Below are 21,954 nucleotides of genomic sequence, written 5' to 3'. Positions count from 1 at the left end.
TGTTTTCGGTCACATTGAAGACAAAAGAAGATGATGCCTCGGGTGTGGGCTCGTCCTGGATTCAGCTTTGTCAGGTCTTTGAGGACAATGGATAACCCCTCCCGTGTCATTCCAACGTACACAGCGGAATCTTCCAAGACCTTGCTTGGTCGAACAAGGACAGCTCTCGACTACTCAATTAAATAAAAGAGATCTGAAAGTTTTTTGATAATTCACACACAATTTACACAATTTTTCTAACACATTCTTTTCTCTCAATATGGCCCCCAGAGTCAAAATATTTGCTCAGCTCTGGTGTAGACAGTGAAACAAACAGACCAAACAAACCTTCTTTGGCTCATGTGTTTGGACAAGATAATACCAAGACCAATACAAACCTTGTTGGTAAAAATCCATAATCATGTTATTCCATCTTGTATCTCTCAAGTGTTTTATCAAAAGTGAGGCCAGTGAAATATGAATTAGTGTTCTTCCTCGGTCATCAATATGTCATGGCTTACAACATTTATGGGCCTGCTCACTGACTGACTGACTTGAGTTTTGACTCCCTCCCGCTCTCAGGAAGCAGACACGGACGACCAGCAGGGCACGCTGACATACGAGGAGTTCTCCGTCTTTTACAAGATGATGTCCATGCGTCGGGACCTCTTCTTGCTCATGATGGCCTACAGCGACAGGAAAGACCACCTGACAGCGGACGATCTGGCGAACCTGTTGCACAGCGAACAGAAGGTAGGCGGAGGTAAAAAAACACAGGGCTGATTAGAATCGTGTTCTCGTTAGTTGAACACATTTCTCGAGGACTTGGCGAAGACAATCTGTCACACTTATAATTAGATCGGCACTGTTGAGCCTTTTTTCTTTTCCTTCGTTGAGTTTTCTTTATGTTTCTGACGCTATCTGTTTGCTCCTCTGTAAATATAACATTGTTTTTAAAACAGCAGACCCTGAAATAATGCTTTTTTTTTTTTTTACACTTTTCTAAACAGAGACCACACAATTACAAATAAAAGCATTAGAGTTGTCATGATGGGGCGTCATGGTGACAGAGGGGTTAGTGCGTCTGCCTCACAATACGAAGGTCCTGAGTAGTCAGGATTCAATCCCGGGCTCGGGATCTTTCAGTGTGGAGTTTGCATGTTCTCCCCGTGAATGCGTGGGTTCCCTCCGGGTACTCCGGCTTCCTCCCACTTCCAAAGACATGCACCTGGGGATAGGTTGATTGGCAACACTAAATGTGTGTGTGAATGTTGTCTGTCTATCTGTGTTGGCCCTGCGATGAGGTGGTGACTTGTCCAGGGTGTACTCCGCCTTCCACTCAATTGTAGCTGAGATAGGCACCAGCGCCCCCTGCGACCCTAATAGGGAATAAGCGGTAGAAAATAAATGGATGGGTTGTTATGATACCAATATTTTGGTACCGGTACGAAAATGTATACACTGCAAAAAGTCAGTCTTCAAAAACAAGAAAAAAAAATACAAAAATGAGGGGTATTTTACTCGAACTAAGCAAAATTATCTGCCAATAGAACAAGAAAATTTGGCTTGTCAAGACTTTCCAAAACAAGTAAAATTAGCTAACCTCAATGAATCAAAAATACCTTAAAATAATTACATTCTCATTAATAACAAGTGCACTTTTCTTGGTAGAAAAAAAATAAGAGACATTTTTGCTCAATATGTTGAAAAATATTCCTAAATCAAGTAAATGCTAGTGGCATTATCTTGACATAAAAAAAGAAATTATTACTTTAAAAAAGTACTTTTATAATTGTGGGTGTTGTTGACACAGCTTTGCAAAAGTTGATATTCTAGTTTCAAGCATGTTTTACTCAATATAGGTCATGACATCTCAGCTACAACCTGTAATATCTTACTGAGATCATTTAGGACCAAAACCCTTTAAACAAGAAAAACACTCTAACATAAAATCTGCTTAGTGAGAATAATTATCTTATCAGACATAAAATAAGCAAATATCACCCTTATTTGAGATATTTAATCTTACTTACATTTCAGTTTTTCCAGTGTAATTACATTTCTAAAAAAGGGGACCACAAAAATTGCGTTATTGGCTTTATTTTAACAAAAATAATCTTACGATACATTAAAGGGGAACATTATCACCAGACCTATGCAAGCGTCAATATATACCTTGATGTTGCAGAAAAAAGACCATGTATTTTTTTTACCGATTTCCGAATTCTAAATGGGTGAATTTTGGCGAATTAAACGCCTTTCTGTTTATCGGTCTTTTAGCGATGACGTCAGAACGTGACGTCACCGGGGTAACACACCCGCCATTTTCATTTTCACATTACAAACACCAGGTCTCAGCTCTGTTATTTTCCGTTTTTTGGAACCTTGGAGACATCATGCCTCGTCGGTGTGTTGTCGGAGGGTGTAACAACACTAACAGGGAGGGATTCAAGTTGCACCACTGGCAAGAAATCTGCCGCCAGACCCCCATTGAATGTGCCGGAGTGTCTCCACATTTTATCGGCGGTGCTACGACAGACATGGCACAGAGATGTATGGATAACCTGCAGATGCATTTGCAACGATAAAGTCAACGAAATCACAAAGGTGAGTTTTGTTGATGTTGTTGACTTATGTGCTAATCGGACATATTTGGTCGCAGCATGACTGCCAGCTAATCAATGCTGGCATGCTACGCTAATCGATGCTAACATGTTATTTACGCTAACTGTATGTACATTTGAAACTAGATACCCACATTTAATGCGAAACAAACACTTACAAATCGCCAGATTTAAATTGCTCCAGTGTCACAAGATGTGAAAGTCCTGATCTATTTGGTAAGCACATTTTACCGGCGATGCTAACAAGGCAGCCATGCTATGGGCCGCTTCATTAGGTACACCCATGCTATGGCCGAATAGCGTCAATAGCTATTCGCTCAATAGCTTCAGTTTCTACTTTAATTTCGTTTTCGCTATCTGCCTCCGTACTCACACCATCTGTTTCAATACATGCGTAATCTGTTGAATTACTTAAACCGCTGAAATCCGAGTCTGAATCCGAGCTAATGTTGCTATATCTTGCTGTGCTATTCGCCGTTGTTTGTTTGTATTGGCGACGTCACAAGGAAATGGACAGTCGCATCGCAAATAGGGAAAATCAAGCACTTTAAAGCTTTTTTTAGGGATATTCTGGGAGATGTAAAATTTTGAAAAAAAATTCGAAAAATAAAACAAGCCACTGGGAACTGATTTTTATTGTTTTTAACCCTTTCGAAATTGTGATAGTGTTCCCCTTTAAGCATGTGTTTCTTATTGCAAATTTATCCCTAAATAAAATTGTGAACGTACTAGACAACTCGTCTTTTAGTAGTAAGTAAGCAAACAAAGTGTTGCGTCTGACCAGTCTTCTTCTAAAGGAATTAAAGTCACTGGTCAATCCCAAATTCTTTCAGATGACATATATGCAGAGTAAGAAGGACCATCAAGACAGAATAGGAATATCATCAAGTTTTACTAAAGCTTTAGGAGACCAGTCCTTACAAATGCGCTAATAACAGCATCCAGAAGTGGTCCGAAAATCAAACGGAAAGAGCCAACTTATTGAATACGAAAACAACCCCCACCTTGCCCAGAAAGGAATTAGCCTCTTTGTTCTAATACTGATAAGGTAAAAAGAGATTATGCTAGACTCCTACATTCCAGACCTTCAAGGCAAAGCACAGAGTTTACTTGTGGACAGAAGATACAAGCAAAAAGAGTACACATGGGAAAATATTAGCTGCTTTAAACATGACTATGAATAAAGAAATAACTCTTAAAAGTAGATGCATTCTCACAAAAGGATCCTAATTTAGCTGCTGACATATGCAGTAACATATTAATTAATTTTCCATTCTATTATTTAGTCAACATTATTAAGGACAAGTGGTAGAAAATGAATTATTAATCTACTTGTTAATTTACTGTTAATATCTGTTTACTTTCTCTTTTAACATGTTTTATCTTCACTTCTGTTAAAAAGTAATAATCACTTATTCTTCTGTTGTTTGGATGCTTTACATTAGGTTTGAATGATACCACAATTTTGGGTATCGATCTGATACCAAGTAGTTACGGGATCATACAATGGTCATAATTTAAGTCCCATGTGTCCAGGGACGTATTTCCTGAGATTATAAACATAATACAATTTTTTTTGTTTTAATATCGATGTAATAATCGTAGTAGTATCCACTAGATACACTCTTGTACTTGGTATCATTACAGTGGATGTCAGGTGTAGATACACCCTTGGCGTTTGTTTACATTGTGATGCCGGTGAGCTATGGCGTGTAGTGAAGCATGTTTAGCTCTTCCTCGTCCTGCAGGGATGATACTTGTAAGAAACTTACTTTATTGGAGGTGAGGATTAGTGATTTGGAAGGAGCTAAAGCGAGCGAGCGAGCTAGCTAGCCATGTATTAAAGCACCGCTTTCTGAGGGCGTTTCAGTGGTATAGCTTCACCTTTTTCTTTAGTTTTTAATACAAAATGTGTCCATTTTCCCTTTTCTGTGTACACACTGTGCCTGCTGGTAAGTACTCTGTGATTGTGCGCTGCCGAACATGCTCCTCTGCTCGTAAAATCAGCAATGTCATGCGTGATGATAACGCGCCGTCATGCCAGTAAAAAAAAGGGGAGGGGGGGGGGGGGGGGGGTACCGGTACTTTTTAGGACGGTATAGTATCTAATATGATTCTAGTATACCGGTACTAGTGTACCGGCATACCGTACAACCCTAAAAGGCATTTACACTTTCATTGCCTCCTTGGTTAACCAGTGCTAATGTTTAAAAAATATAATTTTCATTGCACAAGAATGTTAGGCTTTGACATCACTGCATTCACTCAATAGTGTGCGCCTAAGGTAATAATTGTGTTTGGTTCTACTTATTCACCCTAATGTTTTTGAACCATTGAATGAAGTGACACTGATCTTCAATTAAAGATATCAGGTAAAGCTACCACTCTGCGCTCAATTTAAGCCGACTGATATCATCATGTTGACTTTGTTTTACAAATTGCATTCTTAGTCAACAGCCATACATGTCACATTAAGGGTGGCCATATAAACAACACCAACACTGTCATAAACATGTGCCGTATTGTGAAACCATACTAAACAACAATTGCAAACACATTTGGGGAAAATATTTGCACTGCAACACAACATAAACACAACAAAACAAATACCCATAATTCCCAGCAGAACGGAATCTTCCGGGACACTTCACTCTTTTTTTTGGTACATTGTGTAATGATAAGTTTGACCAGTAGATGGCAGTTAAACATAAGAGATAAGTCTCAAGTAGAGATGTCCGATATTATCGGCTTGCCGATATAATCGGCCGATAAATGCTTTGAAATGTTGAATCGGAAATTATCGGTATTGGTTTCAAAATTATCGGTATCGGTTTCAAAAAGTAAACTATATGACTTTTAAAACGCCGCTGTTTACACGAGCACAGGATGAAGTACAGAGGGCCAATAAACCTTAAAGGACCTGCCTTCGCGTGCTTGCCAAGTCACATAATATATATGGCTTTTCACACACACAAACAAGTGAATGCAAGGCATACTTGATCAACAGACATACAGGTCAAACTGAGGGTGGCCGTATAAACAACTTTAACACTTTTACAAATGTGCGCCACACTGTGAATCCACACCAAACAAGAATGGCAAACACATTTCGGGAGAACATCTGCACCGTAACACAACATAAACACAAAAGAAAAAATACCCAGCTCCCTTGCAGCACTAACCCTTACGGGACGCTACAATATATACCCCCCACCCCTCCACCTCAACCCCGCCCACCTCAACTTGCTCATGCTTTCTCAGGGAGAGCATGTCCCAAATTCCAAGCTGTTCTTTTGAGGTTAAAAAAAATTATGCACTTTTTGATTTCAATAATAAATACGGAAGTGGCATTTTTTTTGCATAACCTGAGTTGATTTATTTTAAAAAATCTTGTTACATTGTTTAAAGCATCCACAACAAAATTAGGCATAATAATGTGTTAATTCCATGACTGTATACTGTATATCGGTATCGGTTGATATCGGTAATTTAGAGATGGAGAATATTGGAATATCGGATATCGGCAAAAAAGCCATTATCGGACATCCCTAGTCTGAAGTAAACACCAACATTTTAAATGTTACGTTGAAAATTTAGAACATTGCTCACGGCGCTCAAAAATCTATCAAAATGTTTTAGTAGTAAATGTTTAAGTGCCATTTCTAATATATCCATCCATCCATTTCCTACAGCTTATTCCTTTTGGGGTAGCAGGGGACGCAGGTGCCTATCTCAGCTACAATCGGGCGGAAGGCAGTGTACACCCTGGACAAGTCGCCACCTGATGACAGGGCCAACGCAGATAGACAGACAACATTCACACTCACAATCACACACTAGGGCCAATTTTGTGTTGCCAATCAACCTATCCCCAGGTGCATGTCTTTGGAGGTGGGAACATGCATTGCAAACTCCACACAGAAAGATCCCGAGCCCGGGATTGAACCCAAGACTACTCAGGAGGCAGACACACTAACCCCTGTACCACTGTGCTGCCCATTTTTAATATAAAGTAGTGTAAAGTTCTTACTTATATCTGTCAGTAAACTCGCCATGAAAGCGCTAAAACATACCTGAGTTTACATTATTCACCCAAAGAACTTTAATTATTACAGTTCCGGTCGGACGGTTTCCGGTGTGGGTTGCTTCCATGAGGAGATGCTGAAGTAAAGTCTGGATGTCATTAAAACAGTTAGCTCCATCTTTTGACACTTCTTCCACTATCGTCCTTGCACGCTACACCGCTACGACAAAGATGATGGTGAGAAGATGCTGTCGAAGGTGAACCATGTAAATAAGACCCGACTGAAGCGACTGTCAGAAAGTGGCTTGACTATGATCTGTAAAACATAATCTATGCAACATTTTGACCAGATAACCACCATTAATTGTTATGTAGACCACAAGGAAGTGTTTACATTTAGAATTTTTTTTTTTAATGTGCCCTATAATTCAGTGCTCCTTATATATGCAAAAAGGTAAAAAAAATAGACCAGTAATCGGCAGTTCGTCTTATAATCTGGTGCGCCCTATGGTGCGGAAAATACGGTATGTGGAAAAAATTGTTGTGTCACACACACACTCTGTGCTGCCCTCTGCTGTTGGAGCACGCTGAAGCTCCTCTGGAGACACCAGACACGCCCCAGTGCTCATTAGGCAGACCGCGCCCACTTTACACCGCAGCTTGCGGCAATCATTGACTGACACACCTGGCATGGATGAAGGACGGCAGTATAAGAACGGTCGACGCTGACTCTTCGACGTGGGAACGTAATCTACTACCCTGCTCGTATCACCATTGCTGTTTCCCTCCTGGACCTGTTTCCCTTTCTGGATCCTCGACCTAACTTTGGAATTTCGGACCCCCTCTCATGCCTTTGACCCCCGCTTGGACCTTGGACTTCCCCTGGCTTCTTCCCCACTCGGATTTGGACGCTGAACATCCAACACGCACCTCAACAAACCTACCTTCGATTCCCATGACACCTCTTTGTTTGTAATTCGTCCACCTAGCCTCAAACTTGTCGATGATTTCCGCCACGTAATTCCGGGTGACGTTGACCATCTGCGTGGTCAACAACATCCCAATATCATTTCGTGACATCATGTTCACATTCACAGAGGTATTAAAGAGACTTTTTAAAAACCCAATAACACCAATACAATTATTTTAAAAAGTCTCTTTAATACCCTCTGTGAATGTGAACATGATGTCACGAAATGATATTGGGATGTTGTTGACCCCGCAGATGGTCAACGTCACCCCGGAATACGTGGCGGAAATCATCGACAAGTTTGAGGTGGTGGACGAAAACAAACAAAGAGGTGTCATGGGAATCGAAGGTAGGTTTTTTTCTCTCCCAGTTTCACTCTCTCAATAGTGTAATGACCCGAACATTTGACCTCACAAATAAAATAAAAAAATCCCACAGACGCACAGAATAAGTTAGAGCTGCAAAAGGGGAATCAACTCTATATTTTCCTTTTTATTTTAATTTCATGTACAGCATCCTGCCCAGCTGTCCCAATACTTTTGTTTATAAATAATTGAGTTTCCACAAATGCTCGCCTCCCCACGGTGTCACTGTAAGTGAGGCAGCTTGCAGCTGAAGGCTAAACTTAAGGGAGGCGACAGAGTGAGGAGGCGAGAGAAAATGTGGAAGTCACAGCGAGGAAGGTTGCAAAGAAGGGACTGGCGGCGACGAGAAGGTGCAGGAGCGACACTGATGTCATCGTAGGAGGCATCGTGAGTAACGTCTGGCTAATCACGGCGTGACGCGTGATGTCTACAGGCCGGGAATGTGACAGAGATGCTATTGAAATAACCTTTTCTCAGCATGATGAGTACAAATCAGCCGGAGGATTCCCAACACTTTGATTGTATAATGCGAGGGTTTAATAAAACCCGTGACAAGATGAATGTCCATCAGATAATTACATTCCTCTCACACATTTGCATTGATTCCATTCTCCATCACAGTGACTTTTTGAAGCTTGGAAAAAAATTGCGACTTTTTGACAAAAACATTCTCCACTTTTTAACACTTGGAAAAATTTAGACTTTTTGACACTTGGGAAAAAATCCAGACTTTTTGACCCAAAAAATCCAGACTTTTTAACACTTAAAATAATCCAGGCTTTTTGACAAATAAATTCCCGACTTTTTGACAGTTAGAAAAAATCCTGACATTTTGACGAAAAATTTACAGACTTTCTGACAGTTAGAAAAATGTCCGACTTTTTGACACTTAAAACAATTCAGACTTTTTGACACTTAGAAAAAAAATCCAGGCTTTTTGACAAATAAATTCCCGACTTTTTGACAGTTACAAAAATTCCTGATATTTTGACCAAAAAATTACAGACTTTCTGACATTTACAAAAAAATGCCGACTTTTTGACGAATAGAAAACATCCAGACATTTTGACACTTAGAAAAAAATCCCGACTTTTTGACGTTTAGAAAAGACTCCCGACTTTTTGAGAGTTAGAAAAAATCCTGACTTTTTGACACTTAGAAAAGAAATCCCGACTTTTTGACATTAAAAAAAAAATCACGACTTTTTGACGGTGAGGAAAAATTCACGACATTTTGACACTTACAAAAAATCCCGACTTTGTGACCAAAAAAATCACGACTTTTTGCCACTTAAAACAATTTCGACTTTTTAACACTCAGAAAAAATCCCTACTTTTTGATGCTTTGAAAAATCCAGACTTTTTGAGCAAAAAAATCCTGACTTTTTGACACTAAGAAAAAATCCAGACTTTTTGACCCAAAAATTCCTAACCTTTTGACACTTGGAAATTATCCAAACATTTTGACACGTAAAACAATTTAGACTTTTTGACACTTGGAAAAAATCCAGACTTTTTGACATTTATAAAAAAGCCAGACTTTTTCAATCAATCAATCAATCAATTACTTATATAGCCCTAAATCACGAGTGTCTCAAAGGACTGCACAACCCACAACGACAATATGTGGTCTCAGATCCCACATCAGGGAAAGAAAAAACTCAACCCAATGGGATGACAATGTGAAACCTTGGAGGGGACCACAGATGTGGGGACCCCCCTGAGTGACCAGTGCAATGGACGTCGAGTGGATCTAACATAATATTGTGAGAGTCCAGTCCATAGTGGGATCAGCATGAGATCATCTTGAGTGGAGACAGGTCAGCAGTGCAGACACATCCCCAACTGATGGTCACCGACTATGTGGCCCCCTCTCCTTCTTGGAGAGGGGGGCAGAGCAGAAAAGAAACTACAGATCAACTGGTCTAAAAGGAGGGTCTATTTAAAGGCTAGAGTATACAAATGAATTTTAAGATGAGACTTAAATGCTTTTTGACAAAAAATTTCCCGACTTTTTGACACTTAGAAAATATCCTGACTCTTTGACACTTCGAAAAAAATCCTGACTTTTTGACAACTTGATGGTTGCAGGTTCAATCCCAGCTTCCGCCAGCCTAGTCAATACCGTTGTGTCCTTGGGCAAGACACTTTACCCACCTGCTCCCAGTGCCACCTACACTGGTTTCATTGTAATTTAGATATTGGGTTTTACTATGTAAAGCGTTTTGAATCACTTGAGGAAAAAAGCGCTATATAAATATAATTCACTTCACTTCACTTAAAAAAATCCAGACTTTTTGAGACTTAGAAAAAATCCAGACTTTTTGACACTTAAAAAAAATCACGACTTTTTGACACGTAGAAAAAGTACAGACTTTTTGACATTTGGAAAAATATCCCGACTCTTTGACGATTAGAAAAATCCAGACATTCTGACACTTGGAAAAATTCCAGACTTTTTGACAGTTAGAAAAGACTCCTGACTTTTTGAGAGTTAGAAAAAATCCCGACTTTTTGACACTTAGAAAAAAATCCCGACTTTTTGACACTTAAAAAAAAATCACCACTTTTTGACGGTTAGAAAAAATCCCGACATTTTAACACTTACAAAAAATCCCGTCTTTTTGACAAAAAAATTCCCAACATTTTGCCACTTAAAACAATTCCGACTTTTTAACACTCAGAAAAAATCCTTACTCTTTGACACTTCGAAAAAAATCCAGACTTTTTGACAACTTGAGGGTTGCAGGTTCGATCCCAGCTTCCGCCATCCTAGTCAATACCGTTGTGTCCATGGGCAAGACACTTTACCCACCTGCTCCCAGTGCCACCCACAATGGTTTAATTGTAACTTAGCTTTTGGATTTCACTATGTAAAGCGCTTTGAGTCACTTGAGGAAAAAAGCGCTATACAAATATAATTCACTTCACTTCTCTTAAAAAAATCCAGACTTTCTGAGATTTAGAAAAAATCCAGACTATTTGACACTTAGAAAAAATCCCGACATTTTGACGATTACAAAAAATCCAGACATTTTGACACTTGGAAAAAATCCAGATTTTTTGACAGTTACAAAAGACTCCCAACTTTTTGAGAGTTAGAAAAAATACCGACTTTTTGACACTTAAAAAAAAAATCACGACTTTTTGCCATTTAGAAAAATTCCCGACATTTTAACACTTACAAAAAATCCCCACTTTTTGACAAAAAAATTCCCGACATTTTGCCACTTAAAACAATTCCGACTTTTTAATACTCAGAAAAAATCCTGACTCTTTGACACTTCGAAAAAAATCCAGACTTTTTGACAACTTGAGGGTTGCAGGTCCGATCCCAGCTTCCGCCATCCTAGTCAATACCGTTGTGCCCTTGGGCAAGACACACCTGCTCCCAGTGCCACCCACACCGGTTTCATTGGAACTTAGATATTAGGTTTCACTATGTAAAGCGCTTTGAGTCACTTGAGGAAAAAAGCGCTATATAAATATAATTCACTTCACTTCATTTAAAAAAAAATCCAGACTTTTTGACACTTAAAAAAGATCCAGACTTTTTCCCCAAAAAATTCCCGACTTTTTGACACTTAAAAAAAGTCCAGACTTTTTGAAACTAAGACTAAACTGGCTGATCTTTCCTCTGTTCATTCATCCATGTGGGTGAATGAAGGCTTTCTTTCATCTTGCGGGTCCTCATGTGTGACCATTACAAAAGCAAATGATCCATTAATAATGTATTTTTAAAATTTAAAAAAAAAAAAAAACACTTCACTATACTTTTGTTGAAAATGGACCTGCTGTCATGTGACCAACCACTGACGCATGTATTGAGTTTGTGTTATGATACCTACGTTGCTTTTATTTAGCAATACAGAGATGGAAGTGATCCACTGGCTCTTTGATGAAACAAATATTACGGAGGTGTTATTGTGGCAAAACAAATTGCAGATGCAAATCTCAGACTCTGTGTGTAATCAGATGCAGGTGTCCGTGTTCTCTTTTCTGTGTCCGTGTTTGGATTTGTAAGTGGGTGTGAAAAAAAAAATGTGTACCGTATTTTTCAGACTAAGGCACACTTCAAGTCCTTTCATTTTCTCAAAACTCGACAGTGCGCCTTACAACCCTAATATACGGAATCATTTTGGTTGTGCTTACCTACGTTGAAGCTATTTTACTTTGTACATGGTGAAATGATCAGTGTGACCAGTAGATGGCAGTCACACATAAGAGATATGTCTAAAATGCAACATGACTAGAGTAAAAAACACCACAATTGAATATGTTGCATTGAAAACATTACTCATGGCGCTCAATCTATCAAAATGTTTTAGTACGACTTTGGTAAGCTATGAAGTTGCACCGCTTGATGGATTGTACTGTGCTTCAACATACAATTATTATTATGGTGTGTGTATAAGATAGGACTTACTATCTGGTGTTGTGTTTTGCAATATTATGCAAAAGCAACTTTTCTTACCTGCTGATCGATATTTGGGATCTGCATAATTCCGGAAAATGTGCGCGCGCCCGCCTTTGTAGTCCTTGCACGCTACATTGCTACAACAAAGAGGAGAAGACACTGCCGAAGGAGAGCCACGTAAATAAGATCACCCACAAAACGGTGCATCCTGAAGCGACTGTCAAAAAGCGGCTTGAAGATGATCTGTAAAACATCATCTATGCAACATTTTGACCTAAGAACCACCAATACATGCCAGGCCTCTCCTCCGCAGCTAGGCCCGGAGGCAGGGCTTGTCAGTGAGTGCCTGGTGGCCAGGCGAGCCACGGAGTTTGGCCAGGCACGGCCCGATGAAGCTACATGGACACACCATTCACTCCGCCACGTGGGCCCACCACCCGCAGTCGGAACCAGTGGAGTCGGGTGTGATGCCAAGTGGATGGCAGTGAAAGTGGACGCAGCAGCAGATTGCGTCACTGCTGTTTGCAGATAATGTGATCCTGATGGCACCTTCGGTTCGTGACCTTCAGCTCTCACTGGAGCGGTTCGCAGCCGACTGGAATGAGGATCAGCATCTCCAAATCTGAGGCCTTGGTTTTCAGCAGGAAACCGATGGTTTGTACAGTCCAGGTAGAGGACGAGACTCTGTCCCAGGTGGAGTACTTTAAGTATCTCTGGGTCTCGTTCACTGGAGAGGGAAAAATGGAGAAGGAAATCAGCCGGAGAGTCGGAGCAGCTGGGGTAGTATTGCAGTCTCTGAGGCAGAAGAGAGATGAGCCAGAAGGCAAAGTTCTCGGTCTACCAAGCTTTCTAGATTCCTACTCTCACCTATGGTCATGAAGTGTGGGTCATGACCGAAAGAATAAGATCGCGGATACAAGCGGCCGGAATGAGTTTCCTAAGAGGGGTGGCTGGCATCTCCCTTAGAAATAGGATGAGAAGTTCAGTCACCCGAAAGAGACTCGGGAGTAGAGCCGCTGCTCCTTCGCTTGGAAAAGAGCCAGCTCAGGGGGTTTGAGTATCGTGTGGGTGTCTCACGAGTGTCTCCCTCGGGAGGTCCTCTTTGCACGTCCCACTGGGAGAAGACCCCGTGGCAGGCCGAGGACCTGGCCTGGGAACGCTTCTGGATTCCCCAGGCGGAAGTTGCTAATGTTGCTCTGGAGAGGGAAGTCTGGGGGTCTCCGCTGGAGCTGTTGTGCCCGCGACCCGATTACGGATAAGCGTTTTAAGATGGATGGATGGATGGATGGACACACATTAGAACATGGACACACGGATCAGATTCTAAACACACAGCTTGAAATACGCATTAGTAAACTGTAATACTTTCAAAAATATTGTCTGTATTTTATGATAAGAAAACATTTTTTCACGTTTTTTTTTTTTTTTAACTTACACCATATTCTTTTGTCGTACAAATAGTATGCAAATAATTAAATAAAACGATACTTAAATCCCACAGTAAAATATTTCTTAATGAATTCCTAATAAGCAGGAAAAAAAATATTTTTACGAGGATGAATGTCTATTTTGAGCAGAAAAACTAGTTTTATTATCATTACTTTTTTTGATGGAGCGGTATAGCTCGGTAGGTAGAGCGGCCGTGCCAGCAACTGGAGGGTTTCAGGTGCGATCCCCGCTTCTGCCATCCTAGTCACTGCCGTTGTGTTTTCGGGCAAAACACTTTACCCACATGCTCCCAGTGCCACCCACACTGGTTTAAAAGTAACTAAGATATTGGGTTTCACTATGTAAAAGCGCTTTGAGTCACTGGAGAAAAGCGCTATATAAATATAATTAGCTTGACTTTACTTAAATAGAAATGTTTTTGTAAAATTACGACTTCATTCTCAAATCTTTATCCCTATTGTTTTTGTCTTTTTCTCAAATTTACAATTTTAACAACACATTTCTAATAAAACTATTAGCATTGATCTTATAATAGAAGTATTTTATTCAGACCAAGTTAACATCTGTATAATAATGTGTATTATGTATTATTTTACACTAGACTCTGGACAGTACATCTTTAAAAGTATTAACAATGATGTTGCCATTGAAGCAGTTTTATCACAACTCGATGATCTTTTTGTAGAAGTAAAATCACTGCTTTTTATGGCTATAGTTTTATCAGAAATGTTTGTTTAAAGATTCAGCAGTTTTATCTGAACTATACAACACGTCTTCAATTAAGAAGTTGGCATTGCTGTTGTTCAAGCTTTTCCTTAACGCATCCATCCAATCACCTTCGACCACTGTCAGTAACTAGAGTTGGTTGCTACATCTGTAAGTGCAAGTTAAAAGTCTACAATGCAAAAGCCAAAGCCATTTATCAACAACACCCAGAAACGCTTTGCTGCGCCCGAGCTCAACTCAGATGGACTGATGCAAAGTGGAAAATTGTTCTGTAGTCTGACGAGCCCACATCTCAAAATTGTTTTTGGAAACCTACGGACCACTTTTCTATCAGCCTTTCCAACCAGGAAAGCCATTGAGTGAATCCTTTGTTATTAATACTTATGTTTCTCCCCAGGTTTTACAAGTTTCATGCGAAGTCCGACGTGTGACATTTTCAACCCTTTGCACAACGAAGTCAATCAGGACATGGACCAGCCCCTATGTAATTACTTCATCGCCTCCTCTCACAATACATACCTCACCGGCGACCAGCTGCTGTCACACTCCAAGACCGACATGTACGCCTGGGTGCTGCAGTCCGACTGCCGCTGTGTGGAAGGTGAGTATGGTATTGAGGGTATGGGCATTTGGTTCCTTGATGGACTCCGGGCAAAATTAACATTCAATTAATGGAACAATAAAGAGTCTGTATTTTGGGTTGTTCTGAAGCTCTATTTTTTACCTGTTATCATGTGGTACTAATTAACACAACAAACACATTGGACTGAATTAACGGCTTTTACGTGTGTATGTATTTATTTACAAACCCCAAAACCAGTGAAGTTGGCACGTTGTGTAAATCATAAATAAAATCAAAATACATTGATTTGCAAATCCTTTTATATTCAATTGAATAGACTGCATAGACAAGTTACTTAAAATTTGAACTGGAAAACTTTGTTATGTTTTGCAAATTTTAACTAATTTGGAATATGATGCCTGCAACATGTTTCCAAAAAGTTGAGGAATGCTCATCAAACACTTATTTGCAACATCTCACAGGTGAACAGGCAAATTGGGAACAGGTGGGTGCCATGATTGGGTATAAAAGCAGCTTCCATGAAATGCTCAGTCATTCCAAAACAAGGATGGGGCGAGGGTCACCACTTTGTCAACAAATGCTTGAGCAAATTGTCGAACAGTTTAAGACCAACATTCCTCAACGAGCTATTACAAGGTATTTAGGGATTTCACCATCTTCGGTCCGTAATATAATCAAAAGGTTCAGAGAATCTGGAGAAATCACTGCACGTAATCAATAATATTACGGACCTTCGATCCCTCAGGCAGTACTAAATCAAAAAGGGACGTCAATATGTAAAGGATATCACCACATGGGCTCAGGAACACTTCTGAAAACCACTGTCAGAAACTACAGTTGGTCGCTACAACTGTAAGTGCAGGTTAAAACTGTACTATGCAAAGCAAAAGCCACTTATCAACAACACCCAGAAACGCTGCCTGCTTCGCTGGCCCCGAGCTTATCTAAGATGGACTGATGCAAAGTGGAAAATTGTTCTGTAGTCTTACGAGTCCACATTTCAATTTTCTTTTGGAAACTGTGGACGTTGTGTCCTCCGGAGCAAAGAGGGAAAGAACCATCCGGATTGTTATAGGGGCAAAGTTCCAAAGCCAGCATCTGTGATGGTATAGGGGTGTATTATTGCCCAAGGCATGGGTAACTTACACATTTGTGAAGGCACCATTAATGCTGAAAGGTACATACAGGTTTTGGAGCAACATATGTTGCCATCTAAGCAACGTTATCATGGACGCCCCTGCTTATTTCAGCAAGACAATGCTAAGCCACATGGTACAACAGCGTGGCTTCATAGTAAAAGAGTGTGGGGTAATAGACTGGCCTGCCTGTAGTCCAGACCTGTCTCCCATTGAAAATGTGTGGCGCATTATGAAGCCTAAAATACCACAACGGAGATCCCGGACTGTTGAACAACTTAACTGTACATCAAGCAAGAATGTGAAAGAATTCCACCTGAAAAGCTTAAAAAATTGGTCTCTTCAGTTCCCAAACGTTTACTGAGTGTTGTTTGCAAAAAAAAAAAAAAAGTGTTTCTCAGTTTAAACATTAAGTGTCTTGTCTTTGCAGTCCATTCAATTAAATATAAGTTGAACAGGATTTGCAAATCATTGTATTCGGTTTTTATTTACTAATTACACAACGTGCCAACTTCACTGGTTTTGGGTTTGTACATGGAAGAAAACAAATGACACGACTACTAAATATGATGATTTTTAAACTGACATACAGTACAGGACACAAGTTAGGACACACCAATGTGTGTTCTTTATTTTCATGACTATTTTCTTTGTAGATTGTCACTGAAGGCATCAAAACTATGAATGAACACGTTGAGTTATGTACTTAACAAATAAAAGGTGAAATAACTGAAAACATATTTCATATTCTAGTTTCTTCAAAATAGCCACCCTTTGCTCTGAGTACTGCTTTGCACACTCTTGACATTCTCTCGATGAGCTTCAAGAGGAGGTCACCTGCAAGGGTTTAGGTTCACAGGCATGCTTGAAATTAAATCAAACAACATCTATATCAGATGGTTACTTTCAGACCCAGCTGATTGTGCAGTTTTTGTAATTACAAGACGCATCCGGCAACTATAAGGGAGTCTGTGGTTAATTAAAAAAAAAATTGTTAAATTTGTGAATTTACAGTAATCAACAATCAATTCCTGTCGGTGTAATAATGAGCTGGACCAACTTTTTATATTTTACCCTATTGTGTAAATTAGATCTGGTTATAAATATAAATCATGTTGCTGCTGCATAATAATAATCTCTGATTACTATTATACTGAATACTATTCAACCAATTTTTACTTACTGGCTTTTAACCCAACATGAGACTTTGAACTGTTTAAACCAGGGGTCGCCCGCTGGCCTGTTCTAAAAATAGCGCAAATAGCAGCAATTATCAGTGAGCTGCCTCTATTTTTTAAATTTTATTCATTTACTAGCAAGCTGGTCTCGCTTTGCTCGACATTTTTAATTCTAAGAGAGACAAAACTCAAATAGAATTTGAAAATCCAAGAAAATATTTTAAAGACTTGGTCTTCACTTGTTTAAATAAATTCTTTTTTTTTTTTACTTTGCTTCTTATAACTTTCAGAAAGACAATTTTCGAGAAAAAATACAACCTTAAAAATGATTTTAGGATTTTTAAACCCATATACCTTTTTACATTTTAAATTCCTTCCTCTTCTTTCCTGACAATTTAAATCAATGTTCAAGTTTTTTTTTTTTTATTGTAAAGAATAATAAATACATTTTAATTTAATTCTTCATTTTAGTTTCTGTTTTTTCGATGAAGAATATTTGTGATATATTTCTTCAAACTTATTATGATTAAAATTAAAAAAAAAATATTCTGGCAAATCTAGAAAATCTGTACAATCAAATTTTAAATATTATTTACAAGTCTTTAGAATTTATTTTAAAATTTTTGTTCTGGAAAATCTAGAAGAAATAATGATTTGTCTTTTTTAGAAAGATAGCTTGGTCAAATTTGTTGTGTATTCTAACAAAGTGTAGATTGGATTTTAACCTATTTAAAAATGTCATCAAAAATCTAAAATTAATCTTAATCAAGAAAAATTACTAATGATATTCCATAAATTCTTTTTTTAATTTTTTCAAAAAGATTGGAATTAGCTAGTTTTTCCTTTAATTTTTTTCCGTTGAATTTTGAAGAGTCGAAATTGAAGATAAACTATGTTTCAAAATTCAATTTTCATTTTTTTTCGTGTTTTCTCCTTTTTTAAACTGTTCAATAAAGTGTTTTTTTTTCCATCATTTATTCTCTACAAAAAAACCTTCCGTTAAAGGAAAAAAAATGTATGACGGACTGACAGACAGAAATATCAATTTTTTTAATATATATACATAAATGTATTTATTAAAAAGAAAATTGAGCAAATTGGCTATTTCTGGCAATTTATTTAAGTGTGTATAACACTTGTAGCCCTTCACATTAATCAGTACCCAAGAAGTAGCTCTTGGTTTCAAAAAGGTTGGTGACCCCTGGTTTAAACGGTTTTTAACTTTTTAACCGCTTTTCATCCAACAACGTGCTCTTAAGATAATTTGAATTTGCTTTTTTTCTTTGTGTATTTTAAATGTTATTTTTTAGTCTTTCCTTTGTCTTTATTTGGTGTACAGCCCTTTGTTCTTCAACTGTGGTTGTTTTTAAAGGGCTTCAAAACTAAAGTTGGTATGGTTTGGTACTACATCATAAAATGTCCTTCCAAGTTCAATTGTAGTGGGAAACAAAACAGCTGTCGATAACGGGTCCTCACCTGTCACATCGTTCTTCAATCTTCTCTCTGCTTCCGCAGTGGACTGCTGGGACGGTCCTGAAGGAGAGCCCATGGTCCAACATGGCTACACTTTGACCTCCAAGATCGCCTTCAAGTCCGTCATAGAGACCATCAACAAATATGCCTTCATCAACAACCAGTGAGTTAAAGACATGTGCAGCTTTGAACATTGAATTGCAAATATACCATTTTAATTGTGTCACTGATTGCATGCAGTCACCTACGAGATCAGTTTTTTTTATGGACTGATGGAGCCCACTCCTTAAAGGCTTTTCTACACTAATTAGAAATAAGATGCATTTATTCCACAGGGATCAGGATGATGTATTATGGGACTTTATTGATACAGGAATAATGAACATTCTCTAAATCTGATAGACATAAGCTGCTTAGATCGGGGTTGTAAAACAACACATTGATTTTTGACAATAATTAGGTACCAAACTGGGACATCTGCTCACCAAGAGTTTCTTCAGAATCCCCTCAGGAATTTATATCGCTGCAGAAACTCAACCAAAGTGGGGACTTAGCTGTGCTCTTTCCCCAAAATTGTCTTAGTCCCTAATATACGTAAGTCCTAATATACGTAAATGACATGCCATCAGCATGCCACTGTGAATTGTTCCTGTTTGCGGATGACTCGGCCCTGCTGGTATCTGGCAAGGACAAGTCACAGGTGGAACAAATCCTCAGTGCTGAACTCCTTAATATTTGCACCTGGCTCGCCGACAACAAGCTATCCATACACTTAGGTAAAACGGAATCCATCCTATTTGGGTCCCATATCAACCTTAAAGTCAATGACTTCACTATAAAAGTGGGTGACATTGTTATCACCAGGAAAGATGAGATCACCTACCTAGGTTCCATTCTAGAGGCTAATCCTTCCTGTGATGAAATGGCAACCAAGGTAATCAAAAAGGTTAACCAAAGAACGAGATTCCTCTACAGAATCTCCTCTCTGGTCAACAAATGCACCTTGAGGATTCTAGCGGGAACTCTCATTCAACCCTTTTTCGATTACGCTTGCACCTCCTGGTACCCCAGCACCTCCAAAACCCTCAAATCTAGTCTCCAAACATCCCAGAATAAGATAGTCCGGTTACTTTTAGACCTCCACCACAGATCACACCTCAATCCAACCCACTTCTCCAAAGTGGGCTGGCTCAGGGTGGAGGACAGAGTAAAACAACTTGCACTGAGCCTAGTCTATAAAATCCGCTACACCTCCCTGATACCGAAGTACATGTCAAACTACTTCCTTAACGTAAATGACCGCCATAACCACAACCCCAGGGGGAGCTCCACAAACCACGTTAAACCAAGATTCCGATCTAACAAAGGTCTTAACTCATTCTCTTTCTATGCCACATCAATGTGGAATGCACTCCCAACAGGTATAAAAGTAAGTGCATCTCTATATTCCTTCAAAACCGCTCTAAAACAACACCTCCAGGCAACTTCAACCCTTTTACTAATACCCTCCTCCATTCACATCCCATCTCCCCGGATTATAAATAACTTAATGTAAATACTTAAATGTATTTTTAATGTATATACTTGTTCTTATGTTATCTGAACTCACTATGTTCTCTGCTGGCTGTACATATCCTACTAAATAAGACCTACACTGTTTCAATGTCCACATTTCTCTGTTGATGCAATTGTTGATGACTGAAGTTCTGATATCAACCAAAGCTCCTCATCCCACCCCCCGGATTGTAAATAATGTAAATAATTCAATGTACATACTATGATGATGAACTTGTGTGATGACTGTACTATGCTGATAGTATATATTTGTACTATGGATTGATAAACGTGGACCCCGACTTAAACAAGTTGAAAAACCCTTTCGGGCGTTACCATTTAGTGGTACGGAATATGTACTGAACTCTGCAGTCTACTAATAAAAGTATCAATCAATCAATCAATCAATCCTTTGCATGCCCACTGGCTCTGCTTAAGAAGCAAGTGGCTTTAACAATAAGCTATACTGTATTGGCAAAAGTATTTGGCCACCCACCCAAATGATCAGAATCGGGTATCCTAATCACTTGGCCCGGCCACTGGTGTATAAAATCAAGCACTGAGGCATGGAGACTGTTTCTACAAACATTTGTGAAAGAATGGGCCGCTCTCAGGAGCTCAGTGATTTCCAGCGTGTAACTGTCATATAATGCCACCCGTGCAACAAATCCAGTCGTGAAATTTCCTTGCTCCTAAATATTCCAAAGTCAACTGTCGACTTTATTATAAGAAAATGAAAGAGTTTGGGAACAACAGCTACTCAGCCAACTCAGCCAACATGACTGTGCACCAGTACACAAAGCAAGGTCAATAAAGAGATGGATGACAGAGTCTGGTGTGGATGAACTTGACTGGCCTGCACAGAGTCCTGACCTGAACCGATAGAACATTTATGGTATGAATTAAAACGGAGACTGAGAGCCAGGCCTTAGGGTTAGGGTTAAGCGAACATGTTTCTCTGAGTCAACCAGCAAGTTTTTGGATGGGAAAATTGTGATATTAAGTCGGCTCTTGCGGGAAACTTGATTGGAATATGCGACCTCATCCTGCAGCTCAAAAAGGCAGCTGTGATCTTGGCTCCTGCATTGGCTTCTCTGAGAGACACTGGCGTTCACGGCAGCCATCCGACTTTCAGGTGTGACTTTATAATCTCACTAAAACACCATAAAAAGAATAAGCAGATAAGAAATCCTCCAGAATTATCCTAGTAAATGTGTCTAATTACATCTGAACGCTCACACTGCTGCCGCCTGGAGCCGTCGCTTTTTCTTTTTTATTTTGTTTTGTGCTTCACTCTAACTTTCTTCATCCACAAACCTTTCATCCTCGCTCAAATTTATGGGGAAATTGACGCTTTTTCGGTCCGAATAGCGCTTGCTACTGGTGGCCTACATTATAAACAATGTGAGGATGTGAGGAGCCCTCACACCGGTGACGTCACGCGCACATCATCTGCTACTTCCGGTAAAGGCAAGGC

At 39.3% G+C, this 21,954-nt stretch overlaps 1 protein-coding gene across 5 annotated transcripts in view; it reads left to right on the top strand.

Annotated features, from left to right (window-relative positions):
- Positions 1–21,954, top strand: part of plch1 (phospholipase C, eta 1) — a 163,948-nt gene that overhangs the window by 72,306 nt on the left and 69,688 nt on the right. For all 5 annotated transcript variants that reach the window (XM_061878019.1, XM_061878018.1, XM_061878017.1 and 2 more), the window contains exons 5-8: positions 562–732; positions 7,853–7,946; positions 14,951–15,154; positions 18,966–19,086. In XM_061878019.1, the coding sequence (XP_061734003.1) occupies positions 562–732; positions 7,853–7,946; positions 14,951–15,154; positions 18,966–19,086 (590 nt within the window). The remainder of the gene's footprint in view (positions 1–561; positions 733–7,852; positions 7,947–14,950; positions 15,155–18,965; positions 19,087–21,954) is intronic.

Source organism: Nerophis ophidion, linkage group LG18 (genome assembly GCF_033978795.1).
Source record: "Nerophis ophidion isolate RoL-2023_Sa linkage group LG18, RoL_Noph_v1.0, whole genome shotgun sequence".
Taxonomy (NCBI): domain Eukaryota; kingdom Metazoa; phylum Chordata; class Actinopteri; order Syngnathiformes; family Syngnathidae; genus Nerophis; species Nerophis ophidion.
The sequence above is the reverse complement of the archived record's forward strand: the minus strand, read 5'-3'. Positions and strand labels throughout refer to the sequence as shown.